Here is a 21857-nt window from a genome sequence, read left to right on the forward strand (position 1 = left end):
AAGTGGAAGGCAGGTTTGAGAGTTCCGTACCCAACGTGAGTTTTGAGGGACTCCTGCTGACCTGCGACTCCTCCTAGTGGCAGCTTCAGGGGGAGCAGAGGAGGTGGGCTGGGAGCCAGAGGAAGGGTGCTAGAACGTAGGTGGAGGTCATGCCACTGGGACGGAGAGCTGCTCTCCGCGTGAACACGCAGCCTTCTAGGCCTGTTCCTTTCTTCACATTTAAACACAAAGCCTGTCTGCGCCGTCCCTTTCCACGCTTCTCCGTTCCACGGTCAGACAGCAGCTGTTCTGTGCGAGTCTGCTGCATCCAGCTCTAGGTGAAGGCAGGACTCTCCGCTTCAGGTGAATACTCCTCCGCCTCTTGAAATACGCCTATTAAAATTTAATTCGGCCCTGAAGCCGAGTGAGCAGAAAGAGTGTTTTAAACAGGGGCTACGTCAGCTGTCGTTCGAAGGACTCGCGACGCTCATTCACGTCTTATTTCTCTCTCTCCCTCCCTCCCTCTCTCTCGGTCTCCCCTTCTCACCCAGAATGCTCGGAATTTTCAGGACTTTGACTGCCAGGTAAGCGACGCCGAATTCTGCTGCTCCGCTTACGAACCAAGAGCGGCAATGTCGGTGCCGCTTTTGAAAGAGATGCCGAGGACCGTGCGGGTGACGTACAGGTTAAAAACGTATGGCTTTAGTAGCCTTCAGCAAAGCGAATATAATTAATCGCTTCATTAAAACATTTAGCTGTGCAATCAGAGAAAATTTTTAAAAAGTCTCCTTGGATGAAAGTTTTGGCTCAGGCACCAAATTAATGGAGTAAGTGAGGGAACTGGCAAGAGACAGGGAGATCCGTCCACGTCCTCAGCGTGGTGCTGGCCAGCAAAACCGTGTCAACGGGGCGCCCCGAGTCGATGTGAAGTCGACGCGAAGCCGCCTCCTGGGCTGCCCTGTCCGTGAGCCGGATTCTGTCTGGAGGTGACGGACGATGCCAGCCAAGCATGGCTGCGCTTTCTGCTCGGCACCGTGGAGATTACCCTTAAGCCTCCTGGAGGAAGCGGAACAAGTTGTAGGGAGTCGGGGAGCTTTACGCCGCTGTTTGTGTTGCCCATTAGCGGTGTTGTAATCGGGGGGAACAAGTCGCTCTAATACCCATTTAGCGCCGATCCTGTCTGCCTGCTTTGTCTGAGACAGCGTGTGCAGAGGCTGCGAAGGGCTATGCTGGTACCGTCCTTTGGCTGGATGGGCTCTGCACATCCTCTTCCTGACCTGAATACAGAGGGCCGCTGCCCGTGGGCCCATATACAATGTATGTATGTCGCCATAGAGTGCAGCTCGCTGCTTTTCCACGCATCGATCGCCAGCGCGCTGCGCTCGGCCTGTATCCCAGGGAGGGAAGCTTGTCTGACTCTGAGATCCCGCGACAGCTTTTTCACGTCGTGCATCTCTGCGTCGGAAGTGTTGCTAACCTCATCTGGTCAGTTCATCCAAATAGCCTCTCTCTGCTTCCGATACGGATGCGCAAATCCTTAAAATAATAAAATCTGAAGCTGGGATGTCCCATATGCTGGGACACCGATGCTTTTGAGTCCTGCGTTGGTAATGCTTTGCACACAGCAGCGTCAGGTTCAGAAATGGCCCCCGTTTTTCTCCACGCCATGTAAATTCAAGGTTGCCGTTGAAATATACACGCAGCAGATTGGGCTGGAAGTTACTCGGCATTATCATTACCCACGATCCCTCCCGCTGCGGTGATACGGGAGGCCCGTCAGTCATGAGCCGTAGTGAATTCCTGCCACTGTTGCATACCCCAGCGAGCTGTGCCGAGATGGTGAAAGCAGTGTGTAACCTTGGAGAGAAAGCATGGCGGCGTAAAGCATGAGCCCAGCGCAGCCACCCCACCTGCTTCTCAAAACCTGTACAGTAATGGATGGACTGCACGGTTGCCAAGGCAACACAGCTCATTTTTGTGCATGATTTGAAGGCTATTTTTACGGTTCATGTTTTATTTCAGCAGTTTTATGGCTAAGTAAATAATTATTTCCTGGACAATGAAGACTGTGTTTCAGCGAGAAACTGGTAATTTGTGGGTCAGGTGGTGGAGATCTCTCCCAGGAGGGGGCATTGTAACCCCATTAATGTGTAACACTCAGCCAACGTAAGTTTTCGGAAATGGATTTTTGTCTGATTGTGTTATTTTTGGAGTATTTCATAATGCAGTTTTTTTTATAGAATAAAGCCCCTGAAAATATATTACATGTAATCATAAGCCATTTAAAATTCTTTAACACAGAAACAAATAAAACATTTTTCAGTTTGTTCAAAGGGAGGTGCAGTGGTGCAGCAGGCTTGGCCAGGTCCTGCCCTCTGGTGGTCTGGGGTTCGAGTCCAGCTTAGGGTGTCTTGTGACGGACTGGCATCCCGTCCTGGGTGTGTCCTATCCCCCTCCAGCCTTACACCCTGTGTTGCCAGGCTAGGCTCGGGCTTGCCACAACCCCGCTTGGGACAAGCAGTTTTAGTAACTGTGTGTGTGAGCTTGTTCAATAATACAAGAGGTTATTTTTGATCCTAGTATTGTAATTTCATTCTTTACTTATAGAGCTATTTATTTTGTCTTTTCTTCTGTTGCTCCACGTATTTTTTTTTTTTTTTTTTTTTTTTAGCAGACACTTTTGTCAAAAGCGACGTACATCTCAGCAAAAGTACAATTTATGCATTACATTAAGAGAAAGAGACATGGCTGTAGACATGTGATTCTTAAGTAAACCTAGTTTGTTTCTTTCCTCTCAATGCGCCGATGCTCATTGCTCGAGTAGGTGCATAAAACTCAGGATAAATGAATCCTAATAACCTCCAACTATTTATTTTTAATTTTTATTTGTATAATAAGATCCACAACAGTCACGTACAATGCCGGAGTAGCGGCTGAGTAAAGGCTTATCTGGGGATGCTCATGAAGTTACGGTGCATGAACATTTACACCGTACATGAGCTGGAGAGATCTTGGGCGAAATGGGTCTGGAAAAGGTGAGTTTTCAGACCCTTCTTGAATGTAGACAGAGTTTCTGCAGTTCTGAGTGAGAGGGGAAGGTCATTCCACCACAAGGGAGCCAGAATCGAGAACCTCCGAGCTTTACCTTTTGTGCACAGGACCGCTAAACGAGCAGAAGTAGATGAGCAAAGAGGTCTGGCTGAGATGTAGCGGTTGATCAAGTCCTTTAAATAGCTGGAAGCAGTTCTGTTCATGCAATATATTGATATATTCTGACATACTTCTTTCAGTAACGTATTAGAAGGTTTCATTTCCTTTGTCTTTTATGGTCTTAATGGTGCAGTAGAAGTATTCATGCATTCCACTTTTCCACCATATTAATTTTAAGTAAGAACTTGGAAAGTGATTCCAACGTTGAAATTTCCAGGTTAAAGACAGAACATCCCGTCACTCGGTAGGTTTGTGTGGAGCTCACGCTGAGGGCAGTACAGTGGTGCTCGCACGACTTCCTTGGCTTGACCACGTTCCTCGCCACGGCTGGGCAGATGGGCCGGCCTCCTTCGGCATCAAAGGAGGATTAGACGGGCATCAGGCCCACAGTGGGAAGAACTGGGTTCACGGTACGAGTCATCAGTTTCCCCTGAATGCCAGAATCCTGCTGGCCCTCCCTGTTCCATGCGCTGACCCAGGAATGGGAATTGCTGTTCTGTCCCACATAACCCACTCAAGGACGGGCTCATATCGACAGATGTTTGGCAGCTGGCACCGAGGCAGATTTGATTTAATCTGCTGCAGTTGTTATCAGCAGACTCTGAGTCACATGGCTTGTGCATTGCCTGATTTATTTTTATATCTCTGTACCAGAAGGTTATGTGTGTGGGGGGGAGGACTTACATTACTGTATTGACAAAGAGATGTATCAGTTATTCAGCTTGGATTGATCCAGCCTGGCTGCGCATCTGTGCCCGAGCAGATGACCCAAACCAGAGGAGAGCTACACCCGTTTGTGTGCCTGTGTGTGGCCCGTTTGTGTTCTCACGGTGAGCATTACTCTAAAGTTTTCTCCAGGAAGCAGCCTTGACGTGCGATTGTTAATCAGGCGTTCGGTGATCGCTGTATCAGCGGAACATCTCCTGAGCGCTCAGCATCATCACTCTGACTGGACTCCTCTCTTTCCGAGCGTGTCCTACTTATGTGGCAGAAACGTGACGCGCTGAGAACTTCCATCCCATCGTATCTGCAGCACGCTTCAAATGGTAAGAACTTCGTGTGCGGTAAACGAGGTTCTTTTCTTACAGTGTGCATTTGGAAAAGGAGTTCCTACAGTGCAGGCCAAGCGACCACACGGGATGCACCTGTCCACAAGCCTGCACTTTGTCATACCTGCAGCACAGATGGAGGGTCTCTTTACAGTCACACAAATGTCAGGGGGGACCAGGTGTATCCTGCACATACCTAGCAGGCGCGACCCTTGGAACGGGAGCGGGGTTCGCCGTTAGCTGTGAAAAGGTCACAGGTTGTTGGGTGTAGACGCCTGGTCTCATTCCTCAGCAGGCTCCCTCACCCAACCAGTAGGTCCCAAGGAGGCCTCCCTTAAGTCTCGTTGTGTTATGGTTGACCTATATTTCAGTGTTTGTTGTGTACCACATAACATTTTTTTACATCCCCCCCCCCCCCCCGAGATCAAAGGCCCTGTCTCCCGATGCTCAGATTGAAGCAGGTGTGCATGAACAGGAAGTATCAACGTGAAAAAGTATCCTGTGCAATAACAGTAAAAATGCATTTTAGAAGTAACAGCCGTAAAGCTGAGTGTGACATTTGGTAGAGAACCGCTGCTTTCTTCACCATCAGGAGCAACATGCGCAAGAGTAAAATCCATCCGAGTGTAACATCCTTGGTAGTGAAACTTGCAGCACTACAATGTTGTTCGTGCACGAAAGTTATCTTTTTCCACAAACGGGGCGCAGAAGCAGATCAGCAGACGTCGAAAAAGCATTACATCACATTAAACACCGGTGTGACCGTTTCAAACATGCTGCCCACGCAATGAGCGGTACAAGGCTCGGTGCTGGAGAGAGCCGTCACCTTGCAATCAGAAGGTCGAATCCCACTCTTGCTGTAGCAGCCAAAGGACTTACCCTGAACTGATCCAGTAAAAATGACCAGTATGTATAAAGGAGTTCATAAATACATTAGTATACAGACTAGAGGTGGTAAATTGCCCTGGACAAGGCTGTCAGCGAAATGAACAGTGTAAATGTATAAGATCTGACAAGATTAAACAACTAGAAGCATCTACTTTCAACGGAGAATGTTGTTACATTCTCATCATTTCCCTGACGTATGTCTGCCAATCTGTCCTCTTTGCTGACACAAATCTCCTAATTGTGAGGGAGGAAATATTCTTAGCAACTGTGCTGCAGTGGCCTACAAGAATGCAGTTGCCTGATGGAGTTGTGACCCATTTTCTTGGTTTTTGCCTGTAGCCTGACCTGAATCAGCACTAATCCTGATATCCTAATTAAAAGGATCATATGTAATTTTCCTGGATCCAAGGCTGAGCACTATGTCTTAGTCGTGTGTTGAGTTAAAGCAACCTACAGATTTTTTTTTTTTTTTCCCCCCATTATTTAAAGCAAGGCAAGTTCAGCCTAGGAATGATTAACTGATTTCTGCAGCACTTGTGTTTTGCACGGTGACCTAGTGGGTAAAGCCAGCGCCTCGCTGCTCAGTGGTTGTGGGGTTCAAGTACCGCTCAGGTTGTGTGGAGTTGACGTTTCTCTCTGTGTTTGCTCCTCCCGGACATACAAGGAAGAAGGCAACGGCAAACCACTCCTGTTCCTCCCTTGACTTGCAAACAATATGAGCGGTCGCTACGAGTCGATGGCACGTCCCTCATCTGTTTTGCAAATGCATGTATTTAAATATTCTCCTATCTGACACTGAATTTTGTCAACAGTTCATACTCCTACTATTAATAATTCATTGCTCGTCTTATGACTTTCATCCCAAGCAACTAACAGTATTTGAGCCACCTAGAGCTGGGTGTTTTCACTTGAGTAATTCTTGATCAAGGGTGCTGCAGATGTAACGGGAAGTGTGGCCTGAACCAGCAGCCTTCACATTACAAGTCTGCATTCTTAACTGGACTGCTACTTGCTGCTGCTTCTGGGATCCCATTTTCACACCGTGGTGTGTGTGTGTGTGTGTGTGTGTGTTTTTTTTTTTTTTTTTTTTTTAATTTATTAATTGATTTATTTCCACATACTGTGTGGTCTGCTGAGCATGTGACTCTGATTTTCTGACGTCTGTTGTTTCGCAGACTCCGTGCAGGGTTCCAGCCCCAGGCTAACAGACCTGTATGCTGGAGTAATAATAGCCAGTGCACCAGTCTGTCAGCAATGAGCTCACTATAGATTCAAACTGGAAATTTTGAACGTGTTTGATTCTTGACCTTTTTCTGCCCTCAAGCAACAATGCCTGCGTCACAAACCTGCTGGTTGCAATGGCAGCAGCCCGTGCTGTTTTTGGTGACCCGACCTGTGTATCTGGATGCATCCATGAGCTGTGGCTGTGGGAGAGGCCTTGGTCGCAGGATGGTGGCAGGACATCAGGTCTGTGGGGGCCTCTGCTGGAGGCAGCGGGACACTGTGTGTGTGAGAAACTCTGCAAGAGGTGCCTTAACCGCCCTAATCCTGATGAAATTATTCAAACCAGTGTGCACTCCAGTCAGCCTTTAAAGGTTATCAAACAGATCTTGCTGTCAGGGTACATGAAAGGAACCACATTATTGCATTATTGCATCAGTGAAAACGATTCTCGCACCTGAGCTGCTGTATTCGGGTGAAGGAAATCACCCATGAAACAACTGTTTCAAAAGGAATTAGTTTTACTACAGACTGCTAGGTGCAAGAAATGGATTCTTTTTGTCTCGTGTGTTTGTTATTTACACCAAAATTTTGATGTTCAAAACTGACTGGTTAAGGTCGCTTTTTAAAAGGAGTCACTTTTGTGCAGAGGTCTGTAACATCAGTATCTCATTGGAAGGGAGAGGAAAGGTGGATTTGATTGAGGACCAGATAGATGCCAAAGAGGGGAACTTCTATCTGGTTTGCTATGCGTAACTGAGTCAGTGCAGTTTCCCTAAGAGCAGCATGTCCCAGTGAACTGTGCCTGCATCTTTAAGTGGCCTTAATTCCACTCCGTGAGGCAAGGCTTCCTGGTCCCCTGCTCCTGCGAGGTCGATCCGGAGGCGGCCAGTTGATCTCGTCTGAGTCTGGCACGGGAGGGACGTGCTTCTCTGGCAACGGTGACCCACGTCCCGCCCCAACCCACCTGACCTCTCTAAATCCAGTTAGGGGCGTCTCCACACAGCTCTAAGCAGCCTTGGACGCATTGAGCCTACCAGCCTGAGACGCAGCACCGTCCACCGTGTTCTGTCTCCCCCCCTCCTTTCTTTTGTGGGATCAGTGGCCAGTAGAAGAGCAGTTCGCCCTTTTTGGCTCTGCTTTCAAGTGTTTCTGCCCAGCATCGCTCATGAAAAGAACTCTTCCAGTGGTTTGCGAAATGACAGCTGTCTTAGACCTGTACCAGATCGACTGCGCTCTGCCGGTAGTGGTAAGTACACTTGGGCTTTCGCTCCGCAGCTGCTGGGCCTGCTCTTTGCCTGCTGTTTGGGGAATTAGTCCAGCCGGGCCTGTAGTTTGAGTGCATGGGGGAAGGGGCTGTTGGCAGTGCCAGACCGGGTGCTCAAACTTTCCAGTGCACAACTGGCTCTGTTCTCCAGCAGGCTCTTCCAGCACAAGCCCCTTAGCTGGGCTTTGAGTGGCCCAGGGGGCTGCAGAGCAATCTCAGCACAGGGGTTTTGAACAAGGGAGAGCGAAAGGTGAAGGCCTGTTAATAAAAGCCTGCCTATATGGACATTCTTGTGCAATATTAAACCCATGAGGGACTCGATGGGAGCAGAAGAAATGACCAGTGTGTCGGCAGTACGCGGGCGGATGGCACCATTCTCCCTTATCCCAAGTAGCATGTCTCCAGTTGCACGCCGACATTGTTGCAGTTGCACTGCCGTTCAAAGGTTTCTTTTTTTTCTTCACCATATTCCTTCCCCAGAAAAACAAGCATTTTTTGGTGGAAAAATTGACAGAATTGTGCTTTTGCTCTGAATGGTTTTCTTGGCAAATTCATGAAATAGTCTTTTTGTGTTGATGTGTTATTCTCTGTTTTGTGTAGGTAGGTGGTTTTACTTGTCGGTCTGTAAACTAAATCTTTTTAAAAATATTGAAATACTTTTATTCCTTTGTTTTCCAGCTGGGTTTAAAGTAGGGTTTTCTTGCTCACCAAAGCCATGTTTCACGGCGCTTGAATGTCTTTTATGTGAGCAGCAACTAGAGACGGTGCGTGAAGTTCTCAGTTAGGTTCTTGGTTTTGTTTATTGTTCTCTTCTTGTGGGCTCCCTTTTTGAAGGTAGTTATTTTGTGAAGAATTTTCCATGCCCTTTGTCCTCAATGCCTCTTTGCATTGCGTTGTGAAAAGGGGGGGAGCCTTGTGAGGTAGTTGGAGAAAGTTGACATTTGATGCGGAAAGGTGAACCTGGGTGGTTCCCAGAGTAGATGTACGTGAGTCAGGAACCAAAAGCGTGGCTGACGGGGGCAGCTGCAGGAGTTGCAAAACTCTGGTGAAACCCCAGTGGGGGTGAGAGGTGTTCCCCAGGTGGAGAAGACGGGGTGTGGGTGTGTTGTACCCAGGGCTGGCTCTGTGTGTAAACCACCATGACACTTTGCTGTGCTATATTTATTAACCGAAATGCTCATGGAACAGGTGTTCTCGCTGTGTGTCGTGAACCTCTTTCTGAAGCATGCTTAGCTGCTACAGTGGTCCCACCCATAGGGTTTAGCACCTCATAGAGGCAATATTTAGATCAGCATCAGCTCAACCACTGCATGACAGCTCTGGGTCTTCTCCATGGCTCGATCATCAGGCATGCAGTACTTCTGCATACAGTGAAATAGGTAAGGGGTGTTGTGGGTGAAATGCAATCAGAAGTAGGATTAAAACCTTTTTTAAAAACAGTCCTGAGATTCTGCTTTGCAAGTGGCTGTTTCCAAGAACACAGAAGGTATAATATTGGAACAACCCGCGTTACTTGTATTTAGCAGAGAAACCCGTCTAATGTAAATAGTTGCATTATGGGGAATAATGTGAAATGAGCATGTGCAACCACTGGGGACACATATGGGGAAAATAAGGGGGTGACTGTGTTTCCCAGTGTGTGGAAAAAGAGCCTGGGGGTGTTAAGCAGGCTGGGAAGGCTGGCTGTAAGCGCAGGTCCTGGAGGAAACGGGGTCCTCGGACCGAGGGCGTTATTTCCCTGGTGCTCTTCTTCTAATAAATTGTTTGTCATGAACGCTGCCTCTGCGTCCTTCTTCGCCCCATCTAAACCCACAGCGCTGCACGCCACAATATCACACAAGACCTTTTTCTGGTCTGAAAAATGTAATCACCTATCTATCTAATCTCCCCTCTGCTGCAGGTTTTAAGGTATTTCATGGACCAGTCGTGGGTCCACAATGGCCATAACTTCTTAAAACTCAGCCGTTACTGTTTCTCCATGGTACAAGGCACATGTTGTAAGCGTATCTCACAACTGTAGAATGAGTCCAAATACATATTATAAAGCTTATTCTGTTCTTTAAATGAAATTATATTTCTGGGTTTGGGGCTTGGACAACTTTTTTGAAATCTTGTAAATGCATGTAAGTAAAAATCTTTTTTCCTTGGTAGCGGGAAGTTTATAGCAAAACAGAATTAAGGTATTCTAAATTTAACCAGATTGTTACCGGTGTAGACTTTTTTTATTTGTTTATTTTTTTATTTTTATGTATTTATTTTGTGGAGGGCTCAGGAGTATGTTTTGGAAAATAGCCTGTCACTCATGAAAGCTGGATATCTAGTGGTCTAAGGACTGAAGGTATAAGAAAAGGACTGGTCACGTAATGTCTGATGCCGCACTCTTCTCTTGAACAAGAACTTGAACAAGGCAGTTTAAGATGCAGCAGGTTTTCCCACCCCGAGTGTTGCATCCTCTGTCATTGTGGTTGTGTATTTCCATTTATGGTTTGTTGCCTTGCATGTTTTTCGTCAGCTCCTGGCCAGTTGTCACCGAGCCCTGTCACTGACACCGTCATACTGCTGCTGAACAGCTCTTTGACATGTGTAGTGTTGCATTTTGTGGTTTCCGTGGTGTAGAAAGTCAACAATGAAGGGAAGTCAGCACTATAAAGGACAAAGTGTGCTTTTCAGAAGAGACTGGACATGACTTTGATGCAGTCTCTTATGTTTGGTGGCAGGGCAGCTTCTGGGTTAGCAGATATTGATGAGTTTCATGCACAGCTCTGTCACATTTTGTTAGCTACGTGAGCACTGACACAGTGCAGCTAGAAAACCTCAGATAATTCATCAAGCGGAGCAAAGTAATGGCTAAAGAGACCTCAGGGGATCCAAGAAGCAGGATATTTCCTTTCACCGATCATTAGATTAAGGCCAGACGTCACTGGACAATATCAAGTTCACGTTATCTGTGAGAGTGCACAGGACCTGGTTTTGTTGCAGTTCATTGTCGATCCGTGTTTCTGTGTATCTATGGAGTGTCACCTGTACCATATACAAACTCTAGTTGTGCCCAGCATTGAGACATATTTTTAATGATCTCGTAAGACTCCTGTCAGCAAAGCTTTTGTCAGTCTGTTATCTGTTATCAGTTTTTCTTCAATAGTCATAGCAAAACCTCAGTCTCGTTCCTAATGTTACGGTGTGAATTACACATCGGAAACTGTAGTACGTTGTTCACCGAATGTGATTTTGGTTTGGCTGTTGCCTACAGTGCCTACAAAAATATTCAACTTTCTTGGATGACATTATAGAGTACTTTGTGTTGATGAGTGGCAAAAATTCTCAGTTAAATACCTAATAGTTCCAAAAAAAGTCCAAGGGGTGGTTACTTTTATTGGCACTGTAAATATTAATGACATTTTCACTGCTTTTAATCAAAACTTGGTACATTGACAGTTTAGAACAAATTTGTATAGATGTTTAGAAGAAATTTATGTGAGTTCACTTAAGCACCTGTGTTTGGACTTGGTTTTGTGTCTGACTGGTTTTAGGAGCATGACATTGAGACTCCCCATGGTGTCCTCCACGTGACCATGAGGGGAACACCCAAAGGCAGTAGACCAGTTATTCTCACTTACCATGACATTGGCCTCAACCGTAAGTACTAAAAACTCACTGAACCACGTACGAGGGTGACAAGGTGTGCTTTTTTTAGTAATATGAAACCAAATTTGTCTTGTTCTAGTATTATGGTTGGAAATATGTCAACATCGTGTCCTATTTATTTTGATGTGGCTTGAAGTGAAACAGAATAAATTTGTATGGAATATCTCTTTGATTAATCAGTTATTTAACAATTTTTGAAATAAGAATTTTTTTTTTTTACTTATACAAGTGCTTTTGCACTTATATATCATGTCATAAACATCTTAAATAGTTGTGCATATTTGTTTGATTTGCTTCTGCACAATTTGCAGACAAGTCCTGCTTCAACACCCTCTTCAACTTTGAGGACATGCAGGAGATCACGCAGCACTTTGCCGTGGTCCATGTGGATGCCCCTGGACAACAGGAAGGTGCTCCCCCTTTCCCCAATGGGTAAGACACCAACCAACAATGGATCCTTGGGCAAAGCCAGCTCACCTGTACATGATCGTTAATATTGCCTCTTTCATGATGTCCATCCACAGTAAGACTTCCATTGTTCAGTTTGGCAATCTTAAAATTATAGCCATGCCCTCAGAAAGTGGATTTTTGTTAGTATGGTCATTAATACGTTACTACTTTGTGAAGTCTGTGCACAAGTTGTTATTATTTTAAGTTTTTTTTTTTTATAGAGTAGTTTTAGCATTAGGACCTTGGTTCTATAAGTTTTTATCTGAGAGGCTCATGCTGTGAGTTTTTGTTTAAAATTAACTTTCAGCCACTGGGCTGCTGCAGGATAGAAGGGGCCTTTTGACATCAGTAGACAAACCTTTGTTTCTTCATGTGGTGATACGTTGTTGTGGTTGAACCTGATCCTTAGCCTGGGTTTTGTAAACTCAGTTTGACAGACAACTCAACAGCTGGGACACCAGTGTGAGTTGTGGGAACCACCAATGAAGATGGACTCTTCAGATCAAAATGCTCTTTGGTGGTAAAAGTGAGCAAGGTTTTGGAGCGGCTAACTCAGTACTTCTCTAAACTACTTGTGTTTCTTTCCAGGTACCAGTATCCCACCATGGATGAACTTGCTGAAATGTTGCCCTCCGTGCTCACGCACCTGAAGTACGTATAGTATGTCCATCGTGATTGTCTTTGCGTGTTACACAGATTTCTGTAGTATAACACAGGCTTGTTTTCTCACGTCTGCAATGTGTACACTTATTTCTTGCAATCTCAGTCCAGATGCCAGCTTCCTGGTCTCTGAGTCACTGCACGTGCAGGGCCAGGCAGTGAGAAGGCTGCTTTGTGTAGTTACGCATGAACGCTGAGGTTTTTGTTTCTCTCATTTGTACAGGGTGGGCAGCCTGATTGGAATTGGTGTGGGAGCTGGAGCCTACATACTATCCAGACTTGCGGTAAGTCTGCTTTGTGGCTCTCCTGAGCTGCCACCATAATAGTAACAATGCATCACATGACTCCGTCTAATAAGGAGCAGTTGTATGTTTTGCTTTTCCTGTTCAAAGAGGTCCTCCATCTATCCGTCCTATTTCCAAAATCCTTATCTGGGTATGAGCTGCAGTTCCCTGAGCCTGCTACAAATATTTATTATGTCCTCAGTTTTCTGTAAAACTCCCCTAGTTCCATATCAAAACCCAAGCCTGTCTTCACCAGCTCATCTCTTCAGAGCTCAAATGACAGGACCGCCACCTCAAATGCTTCACATTCCCAGCTTTCTTTAATCCCCCTATGAAAAGATAAAGTGGATTTGTAATCTGCGGCTGTCAGAACTCGGTCACTGATACCTCGCTCTGCTCTTTCTGTCAGATAATCATATTTTGTTTTGAAATTGGTCTCTGAAATGAGCCATCCACTTCAGACCCCTTCCACCCCTCCTCTACCTGCTGGCCGGCAAACTGGATGATCATGCTAGTTTGGAGCATTGACAGCAGCGGGGTTGGGAGTGTTGGCAGAGAGCTGGACTGTCATTTCAAGGTGTTAGATGGGCCACATTGCTGCTTCTACATTGTGACTGGTGCTCTTTCTCTGCAGCTGAACCAGCCAGCCCTGGTGGAGGGTCTCGTGCTCATCAACGTGGACCCCTGTGCAAAGGGCTGGATGGACTGGGCTGCTTCCAAGGTCAGCACTCTCTGCTGCAGGCCCACCTCAGCACCTACAGCTGGGACACATTGCTGCTATTTGCATAAATCAACATGTCATGGCAACCTATAGTATTTTGACAAGTCTCATAAATGTCTTTATTCTTTCCATGTTAAAGAGGTTGATATTAATTTGCAACCTGTAATTACAACTTGCTTAAGGGTAAACTTCAGTAATATATCAAGCAAGAAAGAGTTAGTCTCCACAGCTCTCTGATTTTCTTTTTTTTTAAATTATTTTTGATCTGTAAAAACTGTGTATATTTCCTGTCTCTGTTGTAGACTTGTGGTGCCTCAATGCCTCAGAAGTTTATTCTCCCACTTTTAGGACTGAAAGCATTTAACCGATCAGATTTGTTCTTGTAGCTCTCTGGATGGACCAGCAACCTGGTCGACATAGTGATGAGCCACCATTTCAGCACAGTGAGTTTGAGCCATCGTGGGGTTAGCTTTGGGGCTTTTCTTGACCACAGTCATATTTATCTCCTCTTAAGAGCTTTTGGAGTCTTTTCAATTATATGTAATTGATTCCCTTAACCTTGGTGAGCAGGGCACAATCATTCTTGCATCTCTGTGATGTCTGAATGTTAGATAACGTTAACACAGGTATTATGGTCTCTACTAGAGTCTAACCCTCTGTTCTCCTAGGAGGAGCTGACTGAAAACCAGGAAATAATCCAAACATACCGTCTGCACATTGCCCAGGATATCAACCAGTCCAACCTCACACTCTTCTGCGCTTCTTATAACAGGTACCACAGAAATGTGATCAGGAGAACTGAAATAACAGGTAAACTTTGGAAATAAAATGACATCGGGTGATGGATGTACTGATCTGTGCCCTGCCGGGTTTGTTAACAGCCGTCGGGACCTGGAGATTGAGAGGCCGGTGCCTGGCCTGAATGAGGACACAGTCAACACACTGAAGTGAGTAGGTCTGCCAGGGCGTGTGTTCGTGAGTGTATGTGTGTGTCTGTGGCTGCCTATTTCACAGATTGCTTTTTCATAGTGCTGCCTAACCCCACTCCTGCCCACAGGTGCCCTGTCCTGCTGGTCGTTGGAGACAACTCCCCAGCAGTGGAAGCAGTCGTGAGTGTTTTCTCCTCTCACACTTATATGATAAGCACCAGCTTGATCTACGGTACATCCAGAGTGTCATCACTACTATTTTGTGTATTTGCTACAGACATAATTTGGCTGAAACAGTATCACAAGTCTCAAATAATTATTGGTGTCTTTTAAAAATTATGTGTTTTTTAATGTGCCATGTAGGTGGAATGCAACTCCAGGTTAAATCCAACAAAAACAACTTTGCTGAAGGTGAGTAAATCAAACGTGTTGAAGTAGAAACATTATTTGTGACTATGAAGGCAAATGGAATGATTTTTAGGCCTATATTTGACTTAAGACTAGTGGAATGTCAAATGAGGCAATGTCAGTGAGCAGTCGTAGTTCAGTGTAATTTCCACCACCATTTTGTTGCTGCTTTCTCCTGCAATGGTGGCCTTTTCTGCTCACGAGACATCCTGAATTTCTCTGCAGATGGCCGACTGTGGCGGACTACCTCAGGTTGTCCAGGTAGGTGGCTTAGATACGAAGAGGTGCCCATCAGGCCAGATAGCCTCTTAAGATGACAACGTCATTTAACCACTCATGTTTCTGGAGAACTTTGCTTTGAGCACCCCAAAAAGGCTTACTGTTGAAAAATTCGCTGTCCGAATGTGATCTTTTTTGTTAACTAACACTAAGCAGTACAAAATGTAAAGAGTTAAAGACTAAAAACAGTGATGCTACTGCTGTAGTGCACATGCATTAATACAGTGCCTTAAGATCTCTAGTGCATGTGGACAGAAACATAATATTGGTAGTAGTAATTATGTTTGCTTTTATTACAGCCAGGAAAACTTGCAGAAGCGTTCAAGTACTTTGTCCAGGGAATGGGCTACAGTAAGTGTTGACGGTCTCTCAGCTTTTCCAAGTGCTACACCCAAGTTGTCCTTAATGTCAAGCTCATGGTTGTGCTGGTTTCTGTCTTTTCTTTGCTTTAGTGTTTACGCTGTAGGTACAAGTGAAACTGCTCTGTTTCCATTTCCAAAGTGTCTTGTCTTCAGTCATTTTTTGTGTCTTAGCTGCTCTCTGAAAGAAATAAATCCTAATTAGCCAGCAGTAATTTTCCGGAACTAGTTCATTAACTTGATAAGAGAAAGTCATTTCCCTGCCTTCCTGAATTTGTGAACTCTGCCACAGCTCAGGCCCTCAGAACTTTTTTAATTTCTTCAGATTTTAGATTTGTAAGTTTCAGTTTTCTCAAGGGCCATTGCTCTTACATCTTCACCTGGCCAGAACAATTTTGCCACTTATGTGACTCTTGATAGACAGGTCATAGTTTAAAATTAAGTGAAGTTTTTTTTCTTTTCTCGCCGAGTATCACGATGACCAAAGGATTTGACTGCGGATTTTGTTGGGATAGAGTTACAAGTTGTCCTGCCCTCAGCCGTCCCAGTCAGTCCGAAGCAGTCTTTAAACCTAAGTGGGGTGCTAACCCCACAGAACTAATGTTATTTCCTGTCTTGTTTTCAGTGTTGCGTAACCACAGTTGTAAGTATCGTTTTGCTATCCAGGAAATGTAGCATGACCTGCACTGAGCCATTCTGAAGCCGAGTGGATCCCTGCCTGGCCCTGTCAGGGACACGCTTCTCGTTTCCTCTTCCTTGGGATATTCCCAGTTTAAGATGCAGTGCCCCAGTGTTAAGTCAGCCCTCCAAGTTCACACTCTGTCTCACACTCACTCACACACACACACTCTGTGTTATGTCACGCTCAGCTATGTTCCTGGCGGTCCAGGTCCTGTGGATTTCCCAACTGTAGTTAAGAGCTCAGAAAAGGATGGATCACAGTTGAACAGTCAAACTATGGTCGGACTGTATCTTACCTTTGGCTGATTTCACCATGAACACCGTGAAGCTTTCAAAATGATAGAATGTGTTATATATACGCTAAATATGGGGCACTGTATTTTTAAACTATCAATTTACTGTTTCACTGATAAATCTGAAAGGATTTTCAACAAATGTTTATATTTTGTACATATAAACATTTTAGCAAGAAATTACAGGGCAAACAAGATGGGTAATCGGGTACTTACAGCGAAACAATATATGTAATGTCGCTTAAAAACCTGCCTATCCCATTTGAAGGAAGTCATATCTAAAACCATTAAAGGAGGTGGCACATCTTACCGTGTTGGATTTGCAGGCTGCTCTCCTCCTCCATTGTTCAGACAGCCACGCCTGCGATGCAGGGACCGCGGTGTCTGTTGGGTGCGAGGTGATGCCGAGAAGGGGAATTCTCTCTCTGTTTGTCTGTTGGGGCAACACTTACCGTTATGACAAAGAATAGAAAGCACCTACATTAGTTTTTGATCACTCTCCTTCAAAAATACTGTTTTTGTCTCAGGAAGGTAACCTCTCAAGGCCCTTTCACATTCAAAATGTTTCCATGAACTTCCCCCAAAAGCACCCATAAGTGTGTTTGTCAAACCGCAGTCAGTCTGCTACAAAAATGCTGCAGACAGGATCAGACCCAGCAGCTGGATGCCAGAATTGAGTGTATAGGGTGGTAAGGAATCGCATCTGATCCCGGTCTGACTGTCTTGCCCTGTACCCTTGTTTGCTGGCTCCATCGCTTACTGCCTCTGTTCGCCATCACCCTGAAAAGACTGGCATCGTTATTGGGATTGCAAAGGTATTCACATCTCCTGACATATATTTTATTTACGGTTTGCTTTTCCTGTGTATTTAAACTAAGGCCACAGAAGTGCGTTATCAGCCCGAGGTACTTACATTTCACTGGATTGTGTTGCTTTTTTATGTACGTGCTTCAGGTAGCGTAGTGGTTAGAGCTGCTCGGACTGCTGCAATAAAAATCGCCCAGCGGCATGAATGTGTAAATCATTGCAAGTGATGTTGGAAATAAGAATCTGGTGAATAAATACACTTTTTCCCTATTATTTGGTTTGCAATTCAAAAAAATCTTTTCAAACCAAAATTTAATACACACAAACACACACAGAGTCTGAAGCTTTGAAATGCCATCCTAATACTATGTTTTTTTTTTTTCTTTTTAACCCTTTCATCGGTAATAAATTTGGAAAAAAAAAGCCATATCCTAATCAAATACACACACATACTGGCTGAAGCAGCTTGTCCCGAGTGGGGCTGCGGCCTAACCTAACCCGGCAACACAGGGCACAGAACTGGAGGGGGAGGGGACACACCCCGGACGGGATGACTGACCGTCAAGGCACCCCAAGGAGGACTTGAACCCCAGACCCACCATGTAGTAGGACCTGGCCAAGCCTGCTGTGCCACTGCACCCCCACCCCCCAAAATATAAATATATATTTAAAAAAGTTTTTTTTTTTTTTTTTTTTTTTTTAAATTTTATTTAAAAAAAAAAAAAAATTTGTATACATCTATTACATAATCTATTATATGTTTTTAAAAATCCAGGAACAAACCACTACAAATTAAAACTATGTTTCTGTTGTTTAAAGGCATCATTTAGGGTGATTTTGGGATGAAATTGGGGTGGATGGAATGGAATGGAATTTGGTCTGGCTTTTCGATATTCGGTCTGTTTTCAGGAGCAGGTGAGGACCAGATAACAGGGGATGAGTATAAGTATAAGTAGCACTTGCTTAGCCACAGGCGTAGAATGAACAGGAAAAAAATCATATTGGAATGTGCCAAATTTCAGGTGACTGAGATACTGAGTTTACAGAAGATGTTGTTTGTGTAGTTCAGTCTACTTGTTTTGTCACATCCGTAGGCTCTGTGCTCCGTGATGGTGTTCTGCATTACCCGAGGCTTTATATCTTCAAACCAAAACTTACATGGTGCCCAGGTTCAGCTGCCGCACCTTGAATTCATGGTACTTAATGTTCTCGGAGCGTTTTTCTTTTTCCGTTTTTCTTTCTTGAGGTGGAGGTCTTCAAGAGCACCTGGTGCACAGGGCTTGTGGTTCTGTTGATCAGAAAACATCTCCCTTCCCCTGTGACTCGACTCACCTCACCTCACTGCCACATAGCACTTCCCTCGTAGCTGTTAGAAACATGGCGGTCAAATGTTCAACAAGTTAGACAAAATAAAATCCCAGATTTCCTAAGGAAATTCCAGTTATTATGTGGAAGATTTTGTTAGATTTGACTTTGCGATTTGAAATTCCAAGCTTTGCATTGTGAGCCTTGGCATAATCTTTGTGATTATTTTTCTTTTCATTTGCAAATAATATAGCCTTCTGCATAAGGAGATGTCACACTTGCAAGCCTGAGGGTTCATTTATTTGGTGTTTGACTGTCTGGTATCTTACACAGTAGATTAATGTAGAGGAATACAGTGTTATGACAGTGTGCGGGTCTGGATAATAGTGGCCTTTGTCGCTGTAGCTCCTGTGAGAGGCGTCCGTCTGCGAGAGCTGGGCGACAGTTGAGAGGGCAGAGGCCAGCATAGCAGCCATCTGTCAGCAGCACATCGTATGTGCCATCAGCTCTGCGGAGACAGAATGGGCGCCCCTTCCCACTTAAAGTCTCCGTAAAATTATATAGAAGCTAAAGCAATAATCTGTCCCTCTACTTGTCCCTCCTTATTTGCCCCCACTTCGTTCCTGCCTTTCCTTCAATGCCAACAGTCCCTTATGTTGAGCTCAGACATGTCAACAGTAACTCACGTACCAGGAGCTTCCACTGCAGTCCCAGCTGTGCACCAGCCCGTCATGAGTTTAAAGCACGTCGCCTTCCCAACCCCTTTGCCCGTTATTGATTGCCACCTTTACATTATAGTTTATACTTTTGACGTCTTAAGCATGACTTGTGGTAACTGATTAACTGCCTTAATTTCTAAATAAATGTGGGAGCATACCGTACGTGTGCCAACATGTATGTATGCTGTGCCATACCGTTTTTTTTCCCCCATTTTCAGATGCAGGTCTCTTTCTTTCACTGTGTTTTTGTATCTAAAACCGTATATACTTCATTGTGCATGCAACATTCTTCATGAGTGCAATTGTTTTTCTTTATTTTTTTTAAAGAACAAATGAATCGAAATGTCGGGAGAACAATGAACGTACCCATAAATATCTATACATGTGAATTTTGGACTCATGAACAGTAAACTGTAAAAAAAATTACCTTGGGTTGTGGATAGTTTTCATTACTTTAAAACATTGTTTGATGACTTCATTTGTTTACTTAAAATTGCTCCTTTTATTCAAATTAATCACCTGTAACCTAGGCTGTAGCTCTTGTTTTTATGTTCATCCCAAAGGGAATGGTTTAGAGGGACATCATTATTCTCCCTGAATTCCAGACCAAAGCCACCAAAATGCTGATGATTTAATGCTGCCCGTGGTATCAAACCTGCCTGCCCACCCTACTTTAATCTTCAGTGGAGTGGGGTTCCTCTTCCCTGGGCTTTCACTGTGCTCTCTGCCCCGCAGTGCCCACTGCCAGCATGACCCGGCTGGCACGCTCTCGGACTCACTCCTCCTCCAGCATGGGCTCCGCAGAGGGCAACCGGAGCCGCACGCACACCAACGCCCAGCTGGAGGGTGCCAGTGCGGCCCATGACAACCAGGCCCGGCCACAAACCATGGAGGTTTCCTGCTGAACGCCTCAAGCTCTCCTAATGCCACCCAGCGGCCCGGCCCATCGCTCGAGTCCCTCCGCCTCCTCCTCTCTCTTTGCTTGCCCAGAGCACAAGGCCAGGGACATGTTTAAGGAAGCATGAGGGCATAAATAAAGTGAAATGTAACATATTTAAAAAGCCAGCAGCTTACAGTCCTCCTCCATCACTTCTTATTTTCTAACAACATATGCATGCCTGCTGTGGCAGTACAATGACACACATTTCCTGCTCTTCAATTACTTTTGTGAGCATTTTTGACTTTTTAAAGGATTAATCTATTTTGGAATGGTGTATGTGTTTTATACACACTGGTCATTGTGCATTTGTCCTTCCTAACAAATCAGGGAGAGGTTGACAGCTCTCAATTTGTGGAGTTGAGATGTTCCTCTCAGACCGAGGTCTTCCTCACTCAAATCCAAATCAACCTTGCTCTGTCAGATTCCCCTCATATTAATTTCCTGCTTCTTTTTGCTCCATCGCTACAGAAGATTCTTATGCAGACACACTTGTTTTTTTGCATACACACACACACACACTAATATTCATTAATTTGTTTTTTTTTATTGTTGTAAGTTGTGAATATACTTTGCTTACTTTGGTTGCAAGACAGTGTGACAAACTTGTTCTAGGTCAGTAGCTCTATACCAAGGATGTTTTATAGCATGTCCCTGTTGTAGGCAAAAAAAAAAAAAAAACACTTGTATTTTAAAGATAACTTGCATTTGGTAGGATGTGTCTAGAATTAGAGCTGCGAGTTTGGTGTTTTTATTTAAGTGCAAATCTGTTTTGGAGGAAAATTCAGGCACTTGTCCCGGTTCGGCGATTGAGGGTAGCAGTGCTGTCAGTCAGCTGCGTCTCGACTGACCACTGCCTGGCTCGATAGCGTAACCAAAAGGTGACCACATCTGTGTCAAGCGTACACAGAGACACTACGTCTCTCGTTCCTCTTGCAGATTTCCTAGCATATGCATACTTTGAAATTACTACGAGATTACTTTTGTCATCTTAACATTTGCTTAGCAGTTTCACCTGTTAAAAAGTTTGCCTTGCGCAAAGCCAGGGACAAGGAGCTGAACTGAAGTGCACCACAGACGCAGAGGAAATGTGCGCATGCGTAACGCATTACACTAGCAATCTGCAAACCGAAGAAAGCGAGCGGATAGACAGTTGTAGATATGAACGAGAGGTACCTGAGCCGTTTCGCAGCGCATGAAAGTCAGTGGATTCAAGAGTCTGCCTGTCGATTTCACACCCGCATATCCCTTGTTGTTTAGAAGCTGCACGCAGCCTTTGTTACAAGTGTCTGCAAAGGTGAAAGGAACCAGATGCAGTGAGCTCTACTAACAGAATGGTACTTTGGTCTGACTCTTCAGTTTAAGGTTAAAAGTAGCTCCTTTCAGTATGCTTTTGTTTCATTTGGGTACATAACATATTAGTTGTATCTGAACTTTTTTTAATCTGACCCCCTTCTTAATGTTACAGTTCTTTCTCATAGTTGGGTTTTAACTAGTGGTGACGCTGAAATGTGTTCTGTTTCCCTCCCTTTCCCCTACATAAGGGACACATTATTTTCTGTCTGCTGATTATATCAATTTGTAATGATTAGAAAATAAAGCTAGAGGTAAGACATCATAAGCAGTGTCGCTGCCCTATTTCTGCTCTTTGCTGCAAGACCTCAGAAGGGTTTGTACCCTTAGGATTGATGTTCCTACTGGCCCACCATCAGGTTTAGTTTCTTTTCAAGTCGAAATGCAAGACAAAACCACAAATCTGCATACAT

The 21857-nt window shown here is 44.7% G+C and overlaps 1 protein-coding gene across 3 annotated transcripts in view; it reads left to right on the plus strand.

The window, feature by feature from the left end:
* The window catches only part of ndrg3b (ndrg family member 3b), a 37284-nt gene extending 16525 nt beyond the window's left edge, over positions 1-20759 (plus strand). The window contains exons 3-17 of one of the 3 annotated variants that reach the window (XM_018756754.2): positions 531-563; positions 11145-11250; positions 11571-11691; positions 12298-12360; positions 12593-12653; positions 13288-13374; positions 13761-13817; positions 14043-14146; positions 14256-14321; positions 14432-14483; positions 14667-14714; positions 14937-14972; positions 15290-15341; positions 15975-15992; positions 19890-20759. In XM_018756754.2, the coding sequence (XP_018612270.1) occupies positions 531-563; positions 11145-11250; positions 11571-11691; positions 12298-12360; positions 12593-12653; positions 13288-13374; positions 13761-13817; positions 14043-14146; positions 14256-14321; positions 14432-14483; positions 14667-14714; positions 14937-14972; positions 15290-15341; positions 15975-15992; positions 19890-20059 (1074 nt within the window). In that variant the 3' untranslated portion in view covers positions 20060-20759. The remainder of the gene's footprint in view (positions 1-530; positions 564-11144; positions 11251-11570; positions 11692-12297; positions 12361-12592; positions 12654-13287; positions 13375-13760; positions 13818-14042; positions 14147-14255; positions 14322-14431; positions 14484-14666; positions 14715-14936; positions 14973-15289; positions 15342-15974; positions 15993-19889) is intronic. The other 2 variants (XM_018756755.2, XM_018756756.2) reach the window with 2 other exon arrangements.
* The last annotated feature ends 1098 nt before the right edge of the window (positions 20760-21857 follow it).

Source organism: Scleropages formosus, chromosome 2 (genome assembly GCF_900964775.1).
Source record: "Scleropages formosus chromosome 2, fSclFor1.1, whole genome shotgun sequence".
In the NCBI taxonomy this organism is placed as follows: domain Eukaryota; kingdom Metazoa; phylum Chordata; class Actinopteri; order Osteoglossiformes; family Osteoglossidae; genus Scleropages; species Scleropages formosus.